The sequence below is a fragment of the Conger conger genome, chromosome 7, assembly GCF_963514075.1.
Source record: "Conger conger chromosome 7, fConCon1.1, whole genome shotgun sequence".
NCBI classification, from domain to species: Eukaryota; Metazoa; Chordata; class Actinopteri; order Anguilliformes; family Congridae; genus Conger; species Conger conger.
Genome location: NC_083766.1, coordinates 57,182,269 through 57,200,343, shown reverse-complemented (window position 1 = coordinate 57,200,343; position 18,075 = coordinate 57,182,269). Strand labels below are relative to the sequence as shown.

Here is an 18,075-nt window from a genome sequence, read left to right as displayed (position 1 = left end):
AGGAAAAAAAAAACATAAAAAGTGAAACGGTTTCCCCCGCGCTCATTAAAGCCGGCCTCGGTTCTCCCAGAGATCGCGTGTGCGGATTTATTACATCCTGCTCTCCGCCCAGCCGTGGTGTGACTCCCGAGCTGCCGTGGAATAATATCTGGAAGGACTTCAACGGTCTCCACTCTCTCCGAGCGCGTATCCCGGCCGCGCGGTCTCACGGGCTCCTGTGCAGTGAGTGTTGAAGCCGCCCGCTCTGACCTCGGTGGGAGCAGCCCACAGCCGGCCGCATCCTCCCCCAGCCGGAAGCCCTCGCTCCAGACGCCGATTTTCCATCTCAAATCGAAATGACCCCATTTTGTTTTTCGTGTTTTTTTATTTTTTTCGGTCAAGTCCCCCCCCCGAGAGGCGAGGGAGGGTAACGCGAGATCCTCGCCTTCGCCGTTGAGCGAAACGCCGCCCGAGGATTACTGTGGCGGACCGCGAGCGCGCGCTCTTCCCCAAATAAAAAGGCTTTTGGGGGGAATCCCCGCCCCGGCTCAAATTCCCGATACCGCACCGCGCGGAGATGTTTTCTTATCGTCGTCGTCGAGGGCGACGCGGGAGGTGAATTCGGACCTGCGGGATGGTGCGTTGGGGTTAGCACGTCACGCCCGCCAAGCATGGTACACCTCCGGGATGGGACGTGGGGGCCCGGGTTTGTGAAATACGGTGTGTTTTCCTGGGCCGGCGTTCAACTGCGGCTCTGGATTAATGCCTTTCGCACACGGCCCCACGGCCCATGTGAGTGCGACTGTGAATGAGGGCCTGTGAGGTTTGGCACAAAATGGAGGAGCGGAGGATGGAGGAGCTGAGAAAGATGGAAGGCAGGTGACTTCCAGTCCGGAGGAGGTGATGGCTGATGCTTGAAGCTTTGACCTGTACCTGAACGCAACACGCTTTTTTTCACCGTGATTTCACCGCCATGAGTGTTTTTTTGTCACACTGGGAGGGGACTCAGGCCTGGTATTTTGCCCAATTCTCTTTTGTATTCTGCACATTATAAAGCATTTAGTGAAGTGACAGTGTCTCTGCAAAAGTTGAATTGAATTGAATTAAATTGATGTATGAGTAACAGCCACGTAACCTCAATGTATGCACAATCCCACCTGTACAATCCCACTTGTATAATCCCACCTGTATAATTGTACATGTATAATCCCACCTGTATAATCTCATTTGTATAATCTCACCTGTATAAAGCCACCTGTATAGTATTACCTGGATGAACCCACCTTTATATTTTATGTGCAGGCACCAGTATACTCTCACCTGTATGTGCACACCTGTACTCTCTCACCTGTATGTGCACACCTGTACTCTCTCACCTGTATGTGCACACCTGTACTCTCACCTGTATGTGCACACCTGTACTCTCACCTGTATGTGCACACCTGTACTCTCTCACCTGTATGTGCACACCTGTACTCTCTCACCTGTATGTGCACACCTGTACTCTCTCACCTGTATGTGCACACCTGTACTCTCACCTGTATGTGCACACCTGTACTCTCTCACCTGTATGTGCACACCTGTACTCTCACCTGTATGTGCACACCTGTACTCTCTCACCTGTATGTGCACACCTGTACTCTCTCACCTGTATGGTCAGGGTGCAGTCGGTGCTTTGGGGGGGCATGCCGCGGTCCGTGGCGGTCACGGTGAAGCTGTACTCCGCCCTCTCGGCCTGGCTCAGGGGCGAAGAGGTCCGCAGCTCTCCCGTGTTGGGGTTCAGAGAGAAGCGCTCCAGCCGGGGGCCTGGGGCACACAGACAGAGAGGAGAAACAGTGTGAGTCTACTCTCACACTGAGTCTACTCTCACACTGAGTCTACTCACACACTGAGTCTACTCACACACTGAGTCTACTCACACACACTGAGTCTACTCTCACACTGAGTCTACTCACACACACTGAGTCTACTCTCACACTGAGTCTACTCACACACTGAGTCTACTCACACACACTGAGTCTACTCTCACACTGAGTCTACTCTCACACTGAGTCTACTCACACACACTGAGTCTACTCTCACACTGAGTCTACTCACACACACTGAGTCTACTCTCACACTGAGTCTACTCACACACACTGAGTCTACTCTCACACTGAGTCTACTCACACACACTGAGTCTACTCTCACACTGAGTCTACTCACACACTGAGTCTACTCACACACACTGAGTCTACTCTCACACTGAGTCTACTCACACACACTGAGTCTACTCTCACACTGAGTCTACTCACACACTGAGTCTACTTACACACACTGAGTCTACTCTCACACACTGAGTCTACTCACACACTGAGTCTACTCACACACACTGAGTCTACTCTCACACTGAGTCTACTCACACACTGAGTCTACTCACACACTGAGTCTACTCTCACACACTGAGTCTACTCACACACTGAGTCTACTCACACACACTGAGTCTACTCACACACACACACTGAGTCTACTCTCACACACTGAGTCTACTCTCACACACTGAGTCTACTCACACACACACTAGAAAAAGTCTGTCTTAACCACTGTTTTAGTCTGTTTTAGGTTTAAGACCTTTTCTTAAGATTTTTTTCTCTGAAGTAGAAGATATTATATATATACAGTAGCTTATTTTAAAATACTGTTCGCTTGTCAAGTCAGATTTTCTTACCGCTTTGGCGCACTATGAAATTAGTCTTATTTTGAAAAAAATTGTAGAAATACAATTTTAAGTCGTATTTACATAAGACTAAAATCCTTGTTCAAATTGACTCATTTTTTGGTTCTTGCAGTGCAAACACAAACACTCCTCTCATCCTGCACCACTCAATGAAACATGTAGTGTTACTTCAACTCAGAAATATCTTATTTGAGTCCAGCAAGGCCCATGAGTACTCTATCCAATGCTGCCCAGACAGGGATTTACAGCCGAGAAGCACTGGCTTCTAAAAACTTTTTCCATTCTACTTCTGCCCAAGAGTGCCTGAAATTCCAGTATCCAGGTATTTAGGCCAATAAACATGTGGACATTTTATCTCTTTATGTAATTTGTAAGTACACTCTAAAATTGTAGCATTAAATCACCGCAGAGAAAGACATTTTCATCTGTGGCAGAATATTATTCAGTAATGTAACGCAGGCAAGCACACATCCAAAGCGCAGGTGCACGGCAAAAAAACCAGAACACAGAAGTTGGAAAGTACTACCCGCACAGTGCTGCTAATCCCCGCTGGAGCGCTGATGTATTTATCAAAGTGAGCAGCACAGTGTTTCGACCGGTTTGGACTTTTCATAAAGTAAAAATGCCGTTTGGGCAGCTGTGAACACGGGTCTCTTTCCCCGGCTCTGCGATCGGACCGTGGTCGCGCCGCCCTCTCGGGCCCCTCCTCACCAGACAGGGAGTAGATCACGGTGCTGTTCTCTCCCTCGTCTATGTCTTTGGCCTGCAGGGCCCCCAGCAGGAATCCAGGGGCCTGGCCCTCCATCACCTGCAGAGAAGGAGGGGGGAGGGAGGGGGGGGGGGGGTCATAGTTAGCCACTGCGGTGGGAAAGGGCAGAACCGCGGCAGGGGGTGGAGCTCGCCGTGAGAAACTCCTCATAATAACGACGCAGGGCCTCGACAGACACAGAGGCTACGGGCTAACCAGACGCTCAGCTCCGAATGCTTAACTCCGAACACTCTCATCTCTCTTCAGTTGAAGCTGAAACACTCCAATTCAGCTCTTCCTCTGTTCATTACGAGGGCATGGTGAAGTGCAATTGTGTAGGAAGCTGTCCTCGTGAAAATGAAATACTGCACACTGAAATATATAGCAAATATGTATATAGGCTGTCCTGAAAATATATTTAAAGTGGCAATAATTTGTGCAAATGTATGAAATGCATCAATAACTTGTATATCGGGTTCCAATATTGTTTTTAGAAATTTGACTTTAATGACGTATATTGCTGTTTATTGCAGGATATAAGGGGGAGAAGATCGGCAGGAATGTAGCCGACCCGGGTTCAAATAGTATCTTTTTGAATAGTATCACACGACTCAAACACTTAGTAGTGTGAGCTTCTGCATTTAACTCAGCTTGCATTGGAAGAAATTCAATAATCCCAAAAGTATAAAACTCCACCAACCTGCTCCTCCTAGGATCCAGGATCAAATGCACCAGGCAAGATCAAAGGCACATAGAAAAGTATTAAAGTGTAAAACAGGTACTGTCTGAACCCAGGCCTGGGACGTGGGAGGTGAATATGAGGTGTTGCTGGTCGGGCTGACCTGCAGCAGAAGCTCTCCCCCGGGGGCGTGGGTGAAGGTGGGGGCGTTGTCGTTGTCGTCCAGCACGGTGATGTGGGCGGTGCCCGTGGCAGTGCGGGGGGGCGTGCCCCCGTCCTGAACCACCACCCCCAACTGGTACCCCGACTGGAGCTCCCTGTCCAACATCACTCTGGTGCTGATCTCACCTGCAGGGGAGAGAGGGGGAGGGAGAGAGAGGGGAGAGAAAACAAGGAGGAGAGGAGAGGGAAATATGGGAGGTTGCATAGAGGGAGAACGAGAGAAAGAAGAAAACACAGGCAGAGAGAAACAGAAAGAACAGGGTGGAGAGAGGGATAGAAAGGGGAGATGGATGAGAAAGATTGGGTAGGGAGATAAAAAGAGAGTCAGGGGCAGAAAAAGAGATGTTTTAGCATAACCTTATTTGCCTATTAAACACAGAAATAACAGGAGAAATGCATATTTCAGCACAAAATCAAAGGGCACGCAGACAGATCAAATATCAAAAACCCCAGCCCACAGCTCTCCCTTAGTGTGTGCGTGAGAGAGACAGAGAGAGAGAGGGGGAGGAAAGAGAGAGAGAAAGAGCGACAGATGAGAAAACATGAGCCCTGGGACAGCATATTGTGACTGGGGTTCACAGCACAGGAGCATCATGGGAATAGAATGTTCCTGGCAGCAGGCGTTGGGCCGGCAGATGGTACATCCTTCCCCAGCAGCCGGGGAGACCACCTGTCCCATCCTGTGTGCCCGCAGGTGGGTGGGCACTGTGCCACCCCCAGGGAGCAGGCTGGCACCCTGCCCTCTGACCCGGAAGTGTTTGGGATCTGGAGCCTGCAGCCGTGGTGCCGGAGAGCTGCTAGCTCGAGCGCTGGCGATGCTCAATTGATCAACTACAGCAGCTGATTATACAGCTAGGTCACCTCAACTAATCTCATGGGTGCAAACTAGTTGTTCACGAAACATTGCGTACATCAAGAGTGACATACACAGCTTATTTAATACAAGTGCCTGACTCAAAGGTACAATGGCATTGGGGAATTATCACATGGAGGAAGTTGCATGGGCAGTTACCAAACCATTAGACTACACCATTAAGATATCTTGCTGTCGAATGAGGTGTGCCGTGTTAGGGTTGGAGTGAGAACCTACAGGACGGTAGATCTCCAGGAACCAGGTTGGGCAGCCCAGCCCTGGACTACATTGTTTCCCTGAAAACAAACACCAGTAGACCCTGGGAACAGCTGTTTTTGCCTCTGTTCCAGTTTTGGAAGGGTTCTGGGTTTTACTCTGTGAATGTACCCAGCTAGCTCAGTAATCCTGCTTTGTGATACACCCGCCTTGCATCTCTCCAGGACCCCTGAAGTTTTGGCAGAGGGCCCAGACGGCCTGGCCTACCTGTCTGAGAGTTGGTCTGGTTTTAGCAGAGGGCCCAGACGGCCTGGCCTACCTGTCTGAGAGTTGATCTGGTTTTAGCAGAGGGCCCAGAAGGCCTGGCCTACCTGTCTGAGAGTTGATCTGGTTTTTGGCAGAGGGCCCAGACGGCCTGGCCTACCTGTCTGAGAGTTGATCTGGAAGTTGGAGTCGGGGTGCAGGAGGCGGTAGGTGAGCCGAGCGTTGAGGCCGGAGTCTCGGTCGGAGGCCGCCACCCTCCCGAACCCGGTCCCGGCGGGGAGGTTCTCGCGCACGGCCAGGAAGGCGCGGTCCTGCGCGAGGCGGGGCGCGTTGTCGTTCTCGTCCGTCACCGAGACGCGGACGGTGGCACTGCCCGTCCGCTTGAGCCGGCCGCTGCCCGACGTGGCGAGCACCGTCAGCAGGTACATGTCCTTGGCCTCGCGGTCCAGCGCGCTCTTCACGAACAGCCACCCGCTGTCGGGGGCGATGCCGAAGCACGCCGCGTCCCCGTCCGGCCGCAGGTGATAGGCCAGCGCCCCCGGGGAGGCGGAGGACGGGGCGGAGCCTCCGTTGGCCCCGCTGGCCTCCCGGTTGAGCGCGCGGACCTGCAGGAAGCGGGTGCTGAGGGGCGTCCCCTCCCGGAGCTCCACGCGGTACACCAGGGTGTCGAACACCGGCCCCTGCTGGTCCTCCGCCTGCACGTGCACCACCAGGGTGAAGGTGGAGCTCATCTGGGGGACGCCGCCGTCCCGGGCCGTCAGCACCAGGTCGTACCGCGGGACGCTCTCGTACGACAGCCCGCCGATCAGCCGCACCTCCCCGCTGCCCCGGTCCACGGCGAAGGTGCGCTGGGCGCCCGGGGACGCCAGGTCGAAGGTCACCTGCCCATTGGGGCCCGAGTCGCCGTCCTGGGCCCGGACCCGGTACACCACCGCTCCCATTTTGGTGGCCTCGGGCAGCAGGAGCGACTCGGAGGAGGAGGGGAGGAAGACGGGGGCGTTGTCGTTGATGTCGGCCACCGTGATCCGGACCCGGGTCTGACCGTAGGCCGGGGGAGAGCCCGACCGGGCCTGCAGCTCCAGGTCCAGGGAGGACCGGGCCTCGTGGTCCAGGGGCAGGCTGGTCCGCAGGGCGCCCGACTCTGGGTCCACCGTGAAGTACCCGTCAGGGTCGCCGGAGGAGATGGTGTAGGAGACGTCTTTGGAGGCGCCTGAGGGAGAAAGAGCTCAAAATCACTGCGTGGAAACTTATATCCCCAAATAAAAGTAAGTATAACCATAGCACCGAGTTATGACAGTTGAGTCACAAAACCATTAGCCAAGGTTAAGTATTTCCAGACAGTGAATATATTAGTTGCAACACATTACATATAGCTTGTTGGAAGTTTGGAGATATCAATGTCGCATAATGTGAATTACAGGTAATTTTCTGCAACAGGCTGTGGTCATTTGGGTGTTCGTGGCTGTGGTCATTTGGGTGTTCATGGCTCTGGTCATTTGGGTGTTCATGGCTCTGGTCATTTGTAAAGGGGTGCACAGTGGGGTCACGAGGCGTTAAATCGGGGGGCACACTCACCGTTGCGGCTGTTCGCCCGGACCAGGCCCACCACCGTCCCGCGCATGGCGTCCTCCGTCACGGCGAAGAAGTACTGCGCCTGCTCGAAGACAGGGGGCGCCACCGAGCCGGCCACCACGCTGATGTTCACCCGCGCGTTCACCGGGGCGGTCAGCCCGCCCCCGTCCTGCGCCGAGATCACCATGGGGATGACCGAGTTGGCCTTCCCGTGCAGGGAGCGCGACAGGGAGATCACGCCTGGAGAGGGAGTTCTCAGTGAGATCACACCTCACACAGTGATGACGCAGCGGATCAGGGTTGGGGTTAGGCCCATTTCAGCCACAGAAATGTAATCCATGAATGGTAAATGGTTGGCATTTATATAGGACCTTTATCAAAAGCGTTGTACAATTGATGCTTCTCATTCACCTATTTATACACTCACGCACACGCCAATGCCGATTGGCTGCCATGCAAGGCACCAACCAGCTCGTCAGGAGCATTTCAAACCAAACTTTCTTGCCGTGAGGCAACAGCACTCCTCCCTGCCCCTCTGTGCCACCCCAATTTTCAGTTCATGACTTAAAACTAATTTCCCAAACTTGACTGAAGCTGAAAAGCAGTTAACCCCCGGCTCTGGTCCACAGCAGCAGGAAACCCGGCCGAACGTTTCGGGGGGGGGAACGGGGGCGAACACTCACCCGTGTCCTTGTTGAGGGTGAAGTAGCTGGAGCTCCCGCCCTGCACCGTGCGGTAAGTCACCCTGCCGTTCTCCCCCGCGTCGGGGTCGTAGGCCGTCACCCGGGCGACGGAGGTCCCGGGCGTGCTCTGGGTGCTCAGGCTCACGGCGTAGTGCAGCGGGTAGAAGGTGGGCCTGTTGTCGTTGATGTCCTGGAGCTGAACCGTCACCAAGGCCACCGAGCTCAGCCCTCCCTGGGGGAGACAGGGAACACGCAGCACTTTGTTTAGAGGTGCACCCAAAATGGTAGCGATGTGGGATACTTTGTGATGGGGTACAGAGCGAAGAACCGTTACAACAGGGCTGCCCAACCCTGCTCCTGGAGATCTACCATCCTGTAGGTATTCACTCCAACCCTAACAAAACACACCTCATTCAACAGCGAGAGTAGGATTGCCCAACTCTGTTCCTGGAGATCTACCATCCTGTTGGTTTTCACTCCAAGCCTAACAAAGCACACCTCATTCAACAGCTCTTGTTGAGTTGCTAAAGGTGTGTTAGGTGTCCAGGAACTGGGTTGGACAGCCCTGCTCTAACTATTGAATGTGGTGTGCTTTGTTAGGGTTGGAGTGAAAACCTACAGGGCAGTCGATCTCCAGGAACAGGGTTGGACAGCCCTGCATTACAACAGTACCGAAAGGTAATTGTGTGTTTTTTGCTCACGCCTGATAATAAAAATGTATTTGTTTCACCTCATACAGGTGCTCGTCTCTTTAGTGTATGATTCATAACAGCTTTTTACAGAATAATATTTACTGCTTTACTTCACAACTGTTTTCAATTTTGTCATCCTGCGATCGTTTGTAACCAGCTTTGGTGTAATAGAGACGTCTGGAAACAATTCCAATTGAGATTTCTTTTTACATCTTATGAAATGACATACTTCAAGCAGGCTTTAAAATATCACACTTACGGCATTTACCCACAGAGTGTGAATGAAAAGCCCCTTTTTATGTTTTTATGTATATCAATAATGTATACATATTTGAAGAAATAAGTATATACATATGTAAACCAGTATGGGAACAGCATTCTAAGCTTTAGTCGCCTCATAGATGTTGTGTATGTCATGCTGACTCGGGGCAAACACGCACACACACACACACGCACTCACACACACACACACACACACACACACACACTCACACACGCACACACACACTCACACACACACACACTCACACATACACACACTCACACACACACAAACACACTCACACACACACACACACAAACACTCACACACACACACACACTCACACACACACACACACACTCACACACACACACACGCACGCACACGCATACACACACACACACTCACACACACACACACACACGCACGCACACACACACACATACACGCACGCACACGCACACACACACACACAGAGCACCGCACTTCACAGCACAGCTCCCACACATTACAGAAGCATCCATTGTGTCGCAGCGTGAAGGTCCTCAGTAAATAAATGGATTGGGATGCTGTGTGTGTCACGCCGGTATGCGGCAGATGAAACAGTATATCTACGCACAGCAGACACACAGAGTAGCCCTGTATATATCACCGGGTTAAAAGGTCCCGCTGTCCTCCAGCCGCGTTTGAAGCACAGTTTACGACCCCGTTAATAATTAAAGCCCACTGAACGAACGGCGGCTGACGTCAAACGGAGAGGGAGAGAGAGGTGCTCGCACTGGTCTGCGGACAGCCAATCAGGAGAGGGACAGGGCTCAGTACCCCCCTGGGGGTGGGGGTGGGGGGGGGGGGCAGAAACGGAGTCCAATCTATCGTTTCGGCGAGAACAAGGGCCTGCCACGGCCTCCTGGGATCTATTAGGCTCATTGGCTTTTCATTTAGATAGATACCAACGGCTCTGAGGCCCGGCTGGGGGTGGAGATGGGCTTCAGCGGCCCAGCGCTGAGAGGTCTTAGATATCCCGGCCTGACAGCCTCCAAGGCCTCCCCCCCTCCCTCTGATTGCTTTAGCATGATGGCTGCCATTTCCAATCATTTCACCCCTTCCGCATGTACGCCTTTTATTTATTTTTATTTGCTCTGCCCTTTTTCGGTCGAAGCTAGCCATACGGGGAGCTCTCCTATTGGTCGTTTTCTTTATCAGAATGATTTCATGCGAGCCCTCTCATTGGCTGCTGACAAGCTTCACAGGGCGGTTCTTCTCAGCAGCCTCTATTGGAACAGCACAGGGGTATAAAAGACGGCCATTTTGTGTCCCCTGTATTTTTATTTGCCTGCATGTATTTCACATGTAAATCTCCTCATACGGGATACTTTGGTTTATACCTCCGATCCACAAATGTTGTTATATTTATCTGTAAAAAAATTCATTATAATTTCAAGATACATTTATCTGGGATGTATTTTACACAAAGAAAAAATGTATGTATATTTTGCCATTTGTTGCCTTTGCAAGACATGCTGTGTTGGTGACTGATTATATGATTCCATTCTGATTACAGTCTAATTAGATTTAATTCTGCTTTATTTGTATCCTGCTTCTCACAGACACACTGTCACAAAGATGCTTTCTCGTGGAACTTGGCAAAAACCAGGCCAGAACCTAAAAAGCCAAGTAATTGAGGGAAGGAAACATCCCCACTGGCAAGAATAAAAACCCTCAGTGGTGAGAAAGCTATGCTAGTTATGAACAGTTCATAGATTATTTTTGTGAGGTATTGCGTATGTTGTATTTTGCTGCGTTTTCGCCCAGCCCCGCCCATGGGAGGCCTGCAGGTGATTGGCTGAGGCAGAAAGGGGTGTGTCAGGTGATTGGCTGAGGCAGAAAGGGGTGTGTCAGGTGATTGGCTGAGGCAGAAAGGGGTGTGTCAGGTTATTGGCTGAGGCAGAAAGGGGCGTGTCAGGTGATTGGCTGAGGCAGAAAGGGGTGTGTCAGGTGATTGGCTGAGGCAGAAAGGGGTGTGTCAGGTGATTGGCTGAGGCAGAAAGGGGCGTGTCAGGTGATTGGCTGAGGCAGAAAGGGGCGTGTCAGGTGATTGGCTGAGGCAGAAAGGGGTGTGTCAGGTGATTGGCTGAGGCAGAAAGGGGCGTGACAGGTGATTGGCTGAGGCAGAAAGGGCCGTGTCAGGTGATTGGCTGAGGCAGAAAGGGGCGTGTATCTCTCCACACTCACCCCGTCCACGGCGGTGATGGTGAACTCGTAGCTGACCGGGCCCTGGTCCCGGTCCAGCGCCACGCTGGTGCAGATCTGCCCCGTCTCCTTGCCGACGGTGAACTGGGCGGGGCTCCCGCCGTCGCCCCCCGACCCCAGGGAGTACGAGACGGAGCCGAACGAGCCTCTGTCCGCGTCGGACGCCGTCACCTGGAGGAGGAGGGGGAGCACAGAAAACATGAAGGTCACCTGGCTCTGACTCGCACACCAGCTGCTCTTATGGAAACTGCAGCTTTATATGATCAACATATGATCAAGACTGCAACAAACAGAGTACTGAAACACTACATAATATATGGGAAAATATACACATAACATTATTTTAAAACAGTGCTGTGAAAAATTTCACATCAAATTTTCTACATATTTTGAAACTATAATGGGAAATATGCAAATAAACACATATATTTTGTCCATATATTTTTGGTATTATCCAGAATATTTATTTTCAGTTAAGGTGCCCCATAAACAGCAGTGATGAAGAAGGCTGGGTGCAGCGTGGCACAGACAGAGCAGTAAACACAGCGCTCCACAAAGCCACAGCTCCACACAGCCTGCGCTATCAGCACAGCGCATTTGTGACATTCTGCCGGCATTCCAAAAATACCCAACATGTGACAGGTCGGTACACTCCCTGGAAAAATGCGGAAAGGGTTTCTCCTTCCACCAAACAAACATCCCCGCTCGCGCCCCCCCGTCTGACACCACCCCCCGTCCTCCTCCTCCACGGTTCCGGTTCCGCGGTCTCGGGGGGGCGCCCTCTCGAACCCGAGCCGGGACACACGTGGTCCATCTGGCCCCCGTTTGGCAGCCCAAGCACCGGAGGAGGAGGAGGACAGGCGGAGCGGGGGCGAGGTGACATTTTGGGGGGCGCACCCCGCGCCCGTGCCGGGCTATCTGGGGGGAGGGGGGGACGCAATGCATGCTGGGAGCAGGGCCTGTTTACCCAGAACAGCAGCAGGGCGTGCAGTGTAACGGGGGGGGGGGGGACCGCAGAGCGTGTGTCGGCCGGGACGTGTGTGGGCGTGTGGTGGAGCGCGATGTTCCTCCACGGAAATACACTCCTCACACAGCGCCGGTCTGCGGCTTGGACGTGTCAGCATCTACACAAATAGCGAGGCGACTGGGAGAAATATATTACCATCAATATTTACTTTCAACATACCCTGACACGAGCCAAGACGTGATGTTTAAAAACATCTCCGGAGAGGATATGCTGCATTAATAAAGGCGTGTTTGACTTTTATTGACAATGAGAAGAGTGCCTTTGACATACTTTCTCAAGAAAAATGTCATCCATTTGAAAAAAAAAAAATACTGTAAGTGTGAGTCTGAAAATATTTTGTTGGAACAACAATCTCCCGGCACAAACAGGCCCACGGCCAAGTCCTCAGACAATGAGGAGAGCCCAGCCAATCGGCTGCCCCAATTTGTAGAGAGGACAGATGGGGTGAGCCAATCAGCTGCCATGCTGGCAAGAGAAACATGAACAGGAGGCAAGGATTGAGACTGCATTGGTTTGTGGGTACAGCCACTGTGGTTGTGCAGCACTGAAGAACATTTATAGGGCTCTACAGTGCTCCCATTTTAGGAGCATTTCCTCCCGAAAATTGATGTGTGCTACTGCTAACATGAGAAAAATATTTAGGAGCACATCTCCGAATTGGGATGTGAGAGTGCTCCTAAATCTTTTTAACTTGGGAGCATGTTTTGCCCTTGGCAAAAATATTTTAGTGTAGAGCCCTGATTTACATGTAGTCATTTAGCAGACGCCCTTATCCAGAGCAGCCTACAAGGTCAAGCACAGTTTTTAGCATCCTGTCATCGATGTCACGATGCCCAGACAACTTCGTCGACGTGAAGCCCATGAGAGCAGGCTGCTTTCTGCAGTAACAGTTCCGATTTTTAAGCTCATGACATTCACAAACCTAGATGCCCACCTAGAATAACATATCAAACTGCAGCTCCGGGAAAATCTGGACTTTTAAAGGTCGGCTTGGAAACAAAACAGTCGCCTCAGGAATGAGAGAGTTATCCGCCGGCGTTGAGAGGTTGACGTCTCACTCGGGTGACGTAATGGGAGGGGATCGGGTCGGTGTGGGTTACACAAACCTTCCACCTTTTAAAACCAGAGGCCCGGGGTCAAGCCGATGACACAGCGGGCCTTAAACGAGCCGACGGGGTAATTTAGCGCAGGGGTAAGAACAGAGAGGGCCACTGGGTCGGGTATGTGGTGCAGGAATGGGGCGTGTGTGCAGGGGTGGGGGGGGGGGTAAAGGTCTCCTTTAGCAGCGGGCGGGGGAAAGGCTTGCCTTTTACGAGCGAGTTCAGGTCAAGTGCAGCGCAGTCTCCCTGTCTTTCCCGCTGGTTGAGGTTGACATCCGATATCCACCGGAATGGTGGTGAAATGACAGTTGAGTGGATCTGTTACACATTCACAGCCTGGAGGGAAGATGACTGGGCCCCCCTCCGCTGCCCCCCGCCCCAAAACTCCCGCTCCCCATTAGCCACTATCCTCAGCATTACTTCACTGCACGCCGACCACCTCCAAACAATTACCAGCACCAGTCATTTTTCCAGGTAAACCTGTCTGTGACACCAGTTATAACTGGTTATAACTCACCAGTTATAACTGGTTATAACTCACCAGTTATAACCGGTTATAACTGGTTATCATAACCAATAACTGAACAGTAAATTAGGACAGGAGCCGAGAACATGCATGACAGGAGGAGCACTGAGGGATTAGCTCGGTTACCAAGGCTGATCAACAGTAAGGGTCAGAGTCTGTGGCATCTGCTCTGGCTGCAGCTCAGACACTTCCTCTGGAAAGACAGGCTGAATGGGATGACAGCATGAGAAGATATCAGCCAGGAAGTATCGTTTCACCAGGATGCAACTGTGCCTGCTCTGGGCGCAGCGAATGCCAGCAGTGTTGGGTCAGTGGGGCCCCCAAATCAAATGCCGCTCAGGGCTACTCAGGTATGGCTAGCTTCTGAGACGAGATGACCAAGCCACGGCCAATTGCATCCAATTCATATCGGTTGTTGGTTGGTTGTTTTCCCACTAACCCAAAATAGAGCTAGAAGGCCAGATATTAGCTACCCACAGTGCCATCGTGCTATACAGCGCTAGCCACGAAACTTGCAGTAATAACTTTGTTAGCCGACAGGCAGGTAACAGTAAGAACGTGAATGTCGCAGTGCACACAGTCACGTGACAGTGCCGTGTCCAATAAGGGCCGATACAACACGATGATCCCGGAATGCGACAGAGAAATATTCACCACACCGGCACTGGCATTCACGAGCATCGTCCCAGAGAGAGTGTGTACAACTCCCACAGACCAGCCGGGCGCATTCAGTCAAGCTGTCCCAGTATCACATGCTGGTCTGAGTCTCTCCACCAGATCCACAGCTCAAATTCACATTTCCATGTGGAAGTGGGTGAAGGGAGCCCAACGCTCTTTTTCCAGGCTGTCCGTACAGCTGAGCTCCTGCGGCAGGAAAGATACCGCGCCGACCTTTGACCCGCTGAGCTCACTGTGCGCGCAACCCTTTCCGTGAGTCCAGCAGCTCGCTCAACGCTGCTGATCTACGACTTGCGTCTTCAGCCGGTTCAGCAAAGCGCGGAGAACTCACCCAAACCAGATTTCAAAGGCTTAAAACAAAAGGGAAAAAATACTGCAATGTTACACAGCACACCACAGGACCCCTTTTTTTTTGGAGTGGACTCCCTTCTCCGACCCCCCCCCCCTCCTCCCACACACAACCCACACTGTGTAAGTTATTCGCCCAGAAACCACAATTTAAAGCTGAAAACCAGGAAAATTTGCAGAATCCTCTCCCCTGTTGCGCTCGCGGCCGAAAACAAAGGCACGCGTTCCCCGCCGGTATCCCAAGCAGTTCCTGGTCCCGTTTGTTTGATGTTGTTGTGTTGCGTTGCGGCTAAAAATGAAACGCAAGTCGTGTTTTTTTTTGCTCGTGGGCGTGATTCCGGGCCAAGGAAAAACCCTGTGATCCTGCTCCTCCAGGATCGTTCGGCTTCCTGGAGGTAAGGGCCGGCAGCGGGATGGATCCCGGAATACAGAACGCTCCCCAGAGCCCGCCCGGAAAACCTCGCTTTTCCCTGTCCGCTCTCGTCCGGCATTCCCGGATTAATTTTTCCGTTTTTTTAAAAACGAGAAACGTCGGAAGTCGGAAAAGGACCCACTGTTGTTAGGGTTCTGCTACGCTTTTTGTCGACAGGACTTGGACCACAGCGAAGCATGCTGGGAAGCCCGCAGCTGAACGCTCAGAAAAGACGGTTCTTTGGCTGGTCTCCCTCTTCAGTCCCGAATGAAACCCTCTATGGTACTGCAGGTATGAATGAGGGAAAGCTCCCAGGCTGAACCGTCCTGCCCTGCAAGGAACCCTTGAACTCGATAGGGTTCCTCGACGGACACACAGAGGAGCCGATTTGGAAACTTCTTCTGTGACTGCAGCCAGTCAGCATTGGCCAGCACTGTGTAAGAAAACACAAGGTCAAAGACGCAAAACCAAGGGGGTTCTCCAAAGTTCAGCCATACCTTCTTGTCAGTCAAAAACTCTCTAACAAATGAGTCGTGTTGTAATGTTCTTTGACAGGCGTTTTTTATCCGGTGTCTGGTGTTCAAGGAAGTCTTCATTTCATGATCGGTAAATATTAGCCGTGGCAGCGCTAACTGAACAGAGGCAGCAGCTTTCATCGATGGGCTCCGCAGAGTAACGGACAAGCCAAGCCCCAAAACACAAACCTACTCACCCCGATCCACCTGCTCCTGGAATGCACACTGCAGACTGTACGGGGCGAACAGCGGTGCGTTGTCGGTAAATTCAACCTAAATCATCATCTGCCCTGACGTGGCTCCACTCCATTTGAGCCCGTGTAAACATTCCGATCAAACCCCAGCGTAAAATGGAACAAAATGTCTGAAATGTTGGCGGGGAGCGCCTTTGGTTGGGTCATCTGGAGGTGAGGGGCTGAAGCCATTGGCTGTAAAACGGCCAGTGAAAATGGAAAAGGTTGCCGTGGCCTGAACTGAGTTTGGATCAAAAAAGGCTTGTTCAAATAAACAGGTCGCATGGACACTGAGAACGAACCGCCCAATCAGGACGGGCGTCTCTGCCAAGCAAAACGGCCCACGGATAACGGAGCAAACTGGAGCACGGGAACGTGAAAAACTGACCAATCAGCACAAGATCTGCCAGACTGTACGAAAGAAAACAAACAGGTTGTCAACACAGACACACACACACACACACACACACACACACACTGTACACACACACACACACACACACACACACTGTACACACACACACACACACACACACACACTGTACACACACACACACACACACACACACACACTGTACACACACACACACACACACACACTGTACACACACACACACACACACACACACTGTACACACACACACACACTGTACACACACACACACACACACTGTACACACATACACACACACACACACACACACACACACACACACACACACAGTACACACACACTCTCTCTCTCTCCCTGCAGGTACAGAGCATCAGGAGGCAGGCTGTAAGCACATGGAGAGGAGTGTGGGGGGAACAGGTCCAGCTCACTGAAGTGTAGCAGCAGCGTGTGCCTCAGGCCAGCACAGACCATTTATTCTCCGTTTGAGGGATCTGAAAGCCTTTTTGTGGAAAAAAGCCACATGTAGTGCTTTCAACTCCATACATGAAAACTGACCCAAACACCCCCTCCCTCCCCCTCAAAAACAGCCATCAGCTGTACCGAGCCAACCCAGCCATAGGGGGACGTTTCGCTGTCTCAGCAGAAACTGTGCGTATCCTCAAAGGGAGAGCTTTCTCTCTGCCCAGGAAACGGCTTTAACAGGGAACACGTTATCATCTGGTCAGCTCTCACTGGGTGGAAGACAGAGGGTCTGCTTTTGTGCTGTAGAGGCAGGGGCATCCCGACGGGAGGGGGGCAGATATAGCCCCCTCTACACAGTTCTGCCCCCTCTACACAGGCCTGCCCCTCTACACAGGCCTGCCCCTCTACACAGTTCTGCCCCCTCTACACAGTTCTGCCCCTCTACACAGGCCTGCCCCTCTACACAGTTCTGCCCCCTCTACACAGTTCTGCCCCCTCTACACAGTTCTGCCCCTCTACACAGTTCTGCCCCTCTACACAGTTCTGCCCCTCTACACAGTTCTGCCCCCTCTACACAGGCCTGCCCCTCTACACAGTTCTGCCCCATCTACGCACTTCTGGAGATCGACCGTCCTGTAGGCTTTCACTCCAAACCTAATAAAGCTCACCTCATTCAACAGCTGGAGCAGGGCTGTCCAACCCTGTTCCTGGAGATCTACCATCCTGTTGGTTTTCCTTCCAACCCTAACAAAGCACTCCTCGTTCAACAGCTAGAGATCTCACTGAGCTGCTAATTAGTAGAATCAGGTATGGAAAAATATGGTTGAAATGAAAACCTACAGGACGCTAGATCTCCAGGAGCAGGTTTGGGCAGCCCTGCTCAAGAGCAATGATCAGAGATCGAGGAAAACCTCACAGCAAAAAAAAAACCCCTAGAGCCTCCTACGCTTCAATTAGATACTCAAAACCGCAACACGATCCCTTAAAATCCCACGGCCCCGGTGGTTCTCATTCGAGATCTTGGCTCTTTTATGAATGAGAGGAGCTCCTCCCCACCTGAGCTGGCCGCCCGCGGCCCCACAGACGGGGGTGAAAGGGGGACTGTGTGCCTCACACGCCGCTCCCGCTGCCGGGCACATCTGCCACCCCGGACGATTCCGGCACGGCCTCCGCTCCCAGGGAGCGTCTCTAAACTCCCGGCCCCAGGGAGCGTCTCTAAACTCCCGGCCCCAGGGAGCGTCTCT

The 18,075-nt window shown here is 52.2% G+C and overlaps 1 protein-coding gene across 1 annotated transcript in view; it reads right to left on the bottom strand.

Moving 5' to 3' along the window:
* dchs1b (dachsous cadherin-related 1b) overlaps positions 1–18,075 on the bottom strand; it is a 113,368-nt gene that overhangs the window by 22,799 nt on the left and 72,494 nt on the right. The window contains exons 2-8 of the mRNA XM_061249467.1: positions 11,119–11,307; positions 7,933–8,164; positions 7,253–7,489; positions 5,838–6,887; positions 4,286–4,470; positions 3,407–3,503; positions 1,628–1,785 (exon numbers count right to left, since the gene is read on the bottom strand). Of these exons, the coding sequence (XP_061105451.1) occupies positions 1,628–1,785; positions 3,407–3,503; positions 4,286–4,470; positions 5,838–6,887; positions 7,253–7,489; positions 7,933–8,164; positions 11,119–11,307 (2,148 nt within the window). The remainder of the gene's footprint in view (positions 1–1,627; positions 1,786–3,406; positions 3,504–4,285; positions 4,471–5,837; positions 6,888–7,252; positions 7,490–7,932; positions 8,165–11,118; positions 11,308–18,075) is intronic.